The sequence below is a fragment of the Stegostoma tigrinum genome, chromosome 21, assembly GCF_030684315.1.
Source record: "Stegostoma tigrinum isolate sSteTig4 chromosome 21, sSteTig4.hap1, whole genome shotgun sequence".
NCBI lineage: Eukaryota > Metazoa > Chordata > Chondrichthyes > Orectolobiformes > Stegostomatidae > Stegostoma > Stegostoma tigrinum.
The window spans coordinates 887,230-894,729 of record NC_081374.1 but is presented as its reverse complement, the minus strand read 5'-3'; the positions used below and the strand labels follow the sequence as shown (position 1 = coordinate 894,729).

Below are 7,500 nucleotides of genomic sequence, written 5' to 3'. Positions count from 1 at the left end.
ACATGTCCATCATGGGCCTCCTGCAGTGCCACAATGATGCCACCCGAAGGTTGCAGGAACAGCAACTCATATTCCGCTTGGGAACCCTGCAGCCCAATGGTATCAATGTGGACTTCCCAGCTTCAAAATCTCCCCTTCCCCCACCACATCCCAAAACCAGCCCAGTTCTTCCCCTCCCCCCACTGCACCACACAACCAGCCCAGCTCTTCCCCTCCACCCACTGCATCCCAAAACCAGTCCAACCTGTCTCTGCCTCCCTAACCGGTTCTTCCTCTCACCCACCCCTTCCTCCCACCTCAAGCCGCACATCCATTTCCTACGTACTACCTCATCCCGCCTCCTATCCCCTCCCTACCTCCCCACCTATACTCTCCTCTCCACCTATCTTCTTTTCTCTCCATCATCGGTCCATCTCCCCCTCTCTCCCTATTTATTCCAGTTCCGTCTCCCCATCCCCCTCTCTGATGAAGGGTCTGGGCCCAAAACATCAGCTTTTGGCTCCTGAGATGCTGCTTGGCTTGCTGTGTTCATCCAGCTTCACACTTTGATAATGGGAACTGCAGATGCTGGAGAATCCAAGATAACACTGATACAAAATGGACACGGACCCTTAGAAAATAGATGGCAGGTTAGACAGGGGATCTTTATCGGCGCAGGCTTGGAGGGCCGAAGGGCCTGTTCCTGTGCTGTAATTTTCTTTGGTCTTCGTTCTTTGTTTGTTCTCTCTCTTGCATATCCTTCACCACAGTAAACACTAATGCAAAATATTCATTTAGTTTCTCCCCCATCTCCTGTGGAATGTTTAAAAAATAAAGAGTGGGCTTTTGTAGGAGAGACTGGAATGAGCAAACATCTTGAAAACCAGGGGGTCTCTCATTTAAGGATGAAATGAGAAGGATTTCATTTCTCTGATGGTTATGTGTGTTTGGAACTCTTTTCTTGGGGCAGAGTCACTGAATAGTTTGAAGGAAAATGTTTTGAGGAAGGGTCACCGGACCTGAAACGTTAACTCTATTTTTATCCTTCACAGATGCTGCCAGGCCTGCTGAGAGAGACAAAGACCCCTTGGGGGAGGCAGAGAATGTGGTGTTGAAGACACATTGAAATCAAGTGTAATCTTGCTCCTAATATATGTTTATGATGTTTTGCTATTCTCTTTAGTCCTAATTGCCAAGGACATTCATGGCTCCTTTTAGCCGTCCAAATTCCTGCTTAAGTTCTTTCCTGCTTCGCTTATGTTCCTCAAGGGCCCAGTCTGAAATCAGGTTCCTAAACCTTACGTGTGCTTCCCTTTTTTGTGGTTAATCGTGGCATTTCATGAGGAATAATGTCAAGGTATTAGAAAGGATTCAGAGTAGGCTTCCCAAGATGAGGGACCTCACTTATGAAGAAAGATTGGAAAGGTTCAGATATTCTCCATGGAACAGAAACAGTTATCAGATATCTAATACACCATTCTGAGATGATGAAAGATTTTTATCGAACATGTTGAATAAATTATTCCCTCTGGTGAGTAGGTCATTAAGTAGAAATCAGAGATTTATAATCACTCACGAAAGATTCAGAGGGAATGTGAAGAGAATTTTCTTTTCACTGAGAAATGTTATCGGCCTGATAATCTGGTGGAAGATGATTGTGTAAATAGTTCCGTAGGAGGTTGGGTGGCATTTGAGGATTTAGAATGTGTACAGTTAGGGAGAAAAAGCAGCTGGGATTTAATACAACTGTCCTTCCAAAGAGCTAGAAAATACATGATAGTTGAATGGCCTCCTCCTGTAGGATAAGGACATTCATGTAAAATTATGATCTTGTAACTTCCATCACCTGTATGTTCCCTCCAAGCAACTCACCATCCTGACTTGGGAATATAATCAGTGTTCTTTCACTGTCGCTGGATCAAAATCCTGGAATTCCCTCCCTAATAGCATTGTGGGTCAACCCACAGCAGGAGGACTGCAGCAGTTCAAAAAGGCAGCTCACCACCACCTTCTCAAGGGCAATTAGAGACGGGCAAGAAATGCTGGGCCTGCATTCTGTGACTGCATAAGCCTAAACTGATCACGTGACTTTCACATCAATAAGCGAGAGGACACCAGTTTAGATTGAGTTTGTGTGAAGACAGAATCCTAGAAACGACACTGAAGGGGCTGCATTCGAGAACCTACTTTACGTAGAAGTGTAAAGACAGGAGTGTCACAGTGCACACTGTGTTGAAGACTTTAACCTAAGTCTGTGTGCAGATTCACAGTCTGACATAGGCCAGACCAGGATCTCAAAGGATTGCTGTAAGGTACAAGATACAGCAACCTCCTGTGAAATATGCTTCCCTGAATTGAATATGTAATATATCACAGAGATGCCTCAGTGTTTGCTAAATATTAAGTACAATGGAACTGGAGCGGTGCCAAGGGACCTTTAGACGCTATCTGTCTTGAACTGACACAGACATTCTCTGTCGAAAATTTCCCATCTCTTCTCTGTCTATCCTTCCCTTCTCACTCACAATAACATGCACAAAAATAGGCATACACACACACGCACAAACACACACACACACACGCACAAACACACACACACATGCACAAACACACACACATACACACGCACACACGCACACGCACACGCACACACACACGCACAAACACACATGCATGCACAAACACACACACGCACACACACGCACAAACACACACACACACACGCACAAACACATACACACACGCGCACACACACACATGCACAAACACACACACACAAACACGCGCACACAAACACACACACACATGCACACACACGCGCGCACAAACACACACACATGCACAAACACACACGCGTGCGCAAACACACACGCGCATACACACACACACGCTCATACACACACAACCACACACACATATACACATACACATGCACAAACACACACACTCTCACTCACACAGACAACTTAGGTGCACACACAGACACTGATACAGAAATGCAAACACACAGGGAAAGACACAGATACATTGACAAATACTAATACATACACAGACTCACTTTGATGGGTGTTTCTAGATTCTTAAGTTCATATCGCCTCTTCCATCCATTCTCTGTCTGACATACAGGGCCATTTATTGTGCTTTGGAATTATGAAACTATGTTAAACATTCTCACTGTTTGAAGGTTAAATACATTGGATGGTGCTGTTTGATTCTAACCCTTTATCTTGAAATTTTCAAAGAGCAAACACTAAGAGTTGCCCCTGAAATCTCCACCATCTTTTTGCTCTCAGGCACTGACCTCCAAACCCTGCCTCCGTTTCCTGCCTCATTTCAGACTGCTCACATTCTTGGATTTGTTTTTGTAACTTTCCCACTTTCACAAATTGCTTCCTTCCCTGGTCAGATCTTGCCACCTGTTTTTCAATGTTGTTTTAGTTCAGCTCAAGTTCCATCATCTCTCTGTTCCACTCCTGGCTCGTAACATTTCAATGTTGGACTCAGTAAAGATAGTCTACAGCAGGGAAAGCACTGGGGTTAATGTTGGCCAAGATTACATCAACATCATTAAAACAAACTCATGTTTCAGGGAACCGACAGTAGAGTCATAGATTCATAGAGATCCACAGACAGAAAAAGGCCCTTCAGCCCATCAAGTCAAGAATAGGCACCTACAACTCTAATCCCATTTCCCAACACTTGGCCCATAGCCATGTGTGACTTGGCATCACAAATGCACATCTAAATTTTTCTTCAATCTTTGGAGGGTTTCTGCCTATCACACCCTTACAGCCAGAGAGTTCTAGTTTCCCACCACCCGCTTGGTGCAATTCTATTCCTCACATTCCCTCAAAACCTCCTGCCTCTTCCCTTTAATATGCAGCCCCTACCCATGCCATTGATTCCAAGGAGGGTATGTTACTTCCTGTCTACATTATCTAGCCTGTCATAGATTTTTACATTTCAATCAACTTTTCATCATTGATATAAATCATTTGCATGTGAACATAGGACGAATGGTTAGTAAATTTGCCAATGAGACTAAAATTGGAGGCGTGGTGGACAGTGAAGAAGATTACCTCAGAGTACAACAGCAGCTTGATCAGATGGGCCAATGGGCTGAGGAGTGGCAGTTGGAGGTTAATTCAGATAAATGTGAGATGCTGCATTTTGGAAAGGCAAATCAGGACAGGACTGAAACACTTGTGCTCCTGAGATGCTGCTTGGCCTGCTGTGTTCATCCACATTTTATCTTGGATTCTCCAGCATCTGCAGTTCCCATTATCTCTAACACTGAAACACTTCATGGGAAGGTCCTGGGGAGTGTTGCTGAGCAAAGAGACCTTTGAGAGCAGGTTTATATTTCCTTAAAAGTGGACTTGCAGGTAGACAGGATAGTGGAAAAGATGTTTGGTATGCTTGCCTTTATTGGCCAATGTATTGAGTGTAGGAGTTGGGAGGTCTTGTTGAGGCTGTACAGGACATTGGTTAGGCCCTGATTGGAATACTGCGTGCAATTCTGGTCTCCCTGCTTCGGGAAGGATGTTGTAAAACTTGAAAGGGTTCAGAAAAGAATCACAAGGATGTTGCCAGGGTTGGAGGATTTGAGCTATAGGGAGAGGCTGCATAGGCTGGAGCTATCTTTCCTGAAGCATCAGAGGCTGAGGGGTGACCTTTGTAGTGGTTTATAAAATCATGCAGAGCATGGATAGGGTGAATAGACAAGGTCTTTTCCCCAGAGAAGGGGAGTCCAAAACTGGAAGGGCATAGGTTTAAGGTGAGAGGGGAAAGATTTGAAAGGGACCTAAGGGACAACTTTTTCATACTGAGGGTGGTGTGTGTATGTAACAAGCTGCCAGAGGAAGTGGTGGAGGCTGGTACAATTACAACATTTAAAAGGCACATGGAAGGGTATATGAATAGGAAGGGTTTAGAGGGAAATGGGCCAAATACTGGAAAATGGAACTAGATTAATTTAGGATATTTGATTGGCTTGGGTGAGTTGGACTGAAAGATCTGTTTCCATGCTGTACATCTCTATGACACTATGCCGCCCCTTCAATCTCTGCTCTAGAAAAGAAACAATCCCCCAGCCTGTCTAATATCTCTTCATAACTGCATGTTGCTAGCCCAGGCAACATCCTGGTAAATCTCCTCTGCACCTTCTGCAGTGCTATCACATCCCTCCTACGATGTGGGCCCCAGAACTGTACACAATATTCTCGCTGCAGCCTAACTAATATTTTATACTGCTCTAGCATCACCAGCCTGCTCTTAAACTCTATGTCTCAGCTAACAATGTCAAGTATCCCATATGCCTTTTAACCCTGTATCCGCCTACCCTGATACCTGCTCTGATGAAGAGTCATCTAGACTCGAAACGGTAGCTCGTTCTATCCCCGTGGATGCTGCCTGATCCTCTGTGATCTCCAGCATATGTCATTTTCAATACAGGTTCAATATCTGCAGGAATTTGCTCCTAACCCTGATACATTAAGAGGTCACTGAGCATGTTTATCGAGATCCCTCTGACTCTCGGTTTTTCCCAGGTTCCTACCATTCATCATGTACTTTCTTACTCTGTTTGCCCTGCCCAAGCGCATCACCTCACACTTATTTGGATTGAATTCCATCTGCTACTGATCAGCCCTTCTGTCCAACCATCTACAAACTCCTGGGATTTAGGACTATCTTCCTCACTATTTACCACCCAACCAATTTTTATATCATGTATTGACTGACTGATCAATCCTCCAACATTCAAATCTAAATTATTTATATAAACCACAAACAGCAAGGGCCCTAACACTGACCCCTGTAAGACCCCACTCCAGCTGGAAAACACCTCTCAATCATTGCCCTCTGCTTCCTGTCACACAGCCAGTTCAGGATGGCATCTTATCTTCACTATCAGTCTCCCATAGCGGACATTATCAAAAGCCTTGCTGAAGTCCAAATAGACTACCTCGAATGCAGTACCCTCATCTACACACCTGGTCACCTCTTTGAAAAATTCAGTCAAGTTGGTCAGGCATGACCTCTCTTTAACAAAACCATCCTGACTAACATTAATTGACCTTTTCCCTCCAAATGCAAATTAATTCTATCCCTCAAAATCAATTCCAATTGCTCTCCCATCACTGCCCCACCATCAGGTTAGACTGACTGGGCTGTAGTTGTGGGTTTATTTTATAATGTTAAAATTGATAACATCAGAATTCTGCAGAGGAATTCCTCAGAACTGTGCCTATCTGCAAATATCAGAATTTCAGGAAAACAAAGCAGTATTCTTGCCTGTAAGAAGCGAATGATTGGATTGATGTTTCTGGTCTGCCATTCCCTGTTTTTAATCAGATCATTGGATTCTTGTTAATCCCGACTTTTGTCTGCACTTTCTGACTGAGACTTTGAATTTCTTAAATTTATTAATTTTCATTTAAAATGTAGTGTGCATCTGTAAAGTTCAGAACATTAGGCAACACCAGGCAACTTCTAAAAAAAGTGCTCAAACAAATTAGACACCGTTCCCCAAAGGAATTGGTTTCTGTTATTTATAATGTCCGATATCTTCATCAAGTAAACAGATTGAATTGATTTCACTGCAATATTGCATAAGGATTCCAAGAAACATCAACAATACTTTTGTCCTGAATAAATAAATACATTCTCTTATAATAATTTAGTTATCAATATAATTTTGAACAAAATATGCAAACTTACCCCAGTAATAATAACACTAGGACTGGTTCTCATTATAAGTAAGAAAGTTAGGAGGAGCAGAGGTCTCATATTGAAACCCAGAGACGGGAGCATTGTCTGAACGGTGTTAGATGTCTGAGTCAGGCTGTCAATCTGTTGAGCTGAATTGTAAAATACCCTCACAATCAAGCAGCCGTTCCTACAAGCTGTACCCTCCCACTTCAACTCCTGCTCTTCGAATGTCGTGAAGCTGTGCCAATCTGATAGTAGGAATACCCGTTTTCCTTTCTATCTCTATCACTTTCTCTTTGTCTTTCTCTCTTTCCCTCGGCTCCTTGCAGTTTTTTTCTCCCTCCTTGTCCCTTCCGCTGAATGTCTCAGCCTCATTCTATCTATTTCTTATGACATCCCTTATTGCCTGTCTAGTGATGTATCTTACTCTCTTTGTCCAATTGTCTCCCTTAGTCACTTTCTGCCTCCCCTTATCTCCACTTTCCTTTTCTGTCTATTCCTCTCTCTGTCTCTTTATCTTTCTATCTCTCCCTCCCTCTCTCTCCCTTTAATCTTCCAAACTCTCCACCTCTTTCTCTATCCTTCTCTCTCTCTCTCTCTCTTTCACACACACACATACACACACACACAGACACACACACACACACACACACACACACACACACACACACACACACACACACACACAGCCTTGCTCTTTATCTATCTTTCTTTCTTTCACTTGGCCTCTTTTTTCTGTTTCTGCCACTCTATCGTTCTTTTGTATATATTCCTCTCTCTGTAATATTCTCTCTCTCTCTCTCTCTCTCT

At 43.4% G+C, this 7,500-nt stretch overlaps 1 protein-coding gene across 1 annotated transcript in view; it reads right to left on the bottom strand.

Moving 5' to 3' along the window:
* LOC125462640 (toxin MIT1-like) overlaps positions 1 to 7,500 on the bottom strand; it is a 15,664-nt gene that overhangs the window by 8,080 nt on the left and 84 nt on the right. The window contains exon 2 of the mRNA XM_048552868.2: positions 6,700 to 6,839. Within this exon, the coding sequence (XP_048408825.1) occupies positions 6,700 to 6,839 (140 nt within the window). The remainder of the gene's footprint in view (positions 1 to 6,699; positions 6,840 to 7,500) is intronic.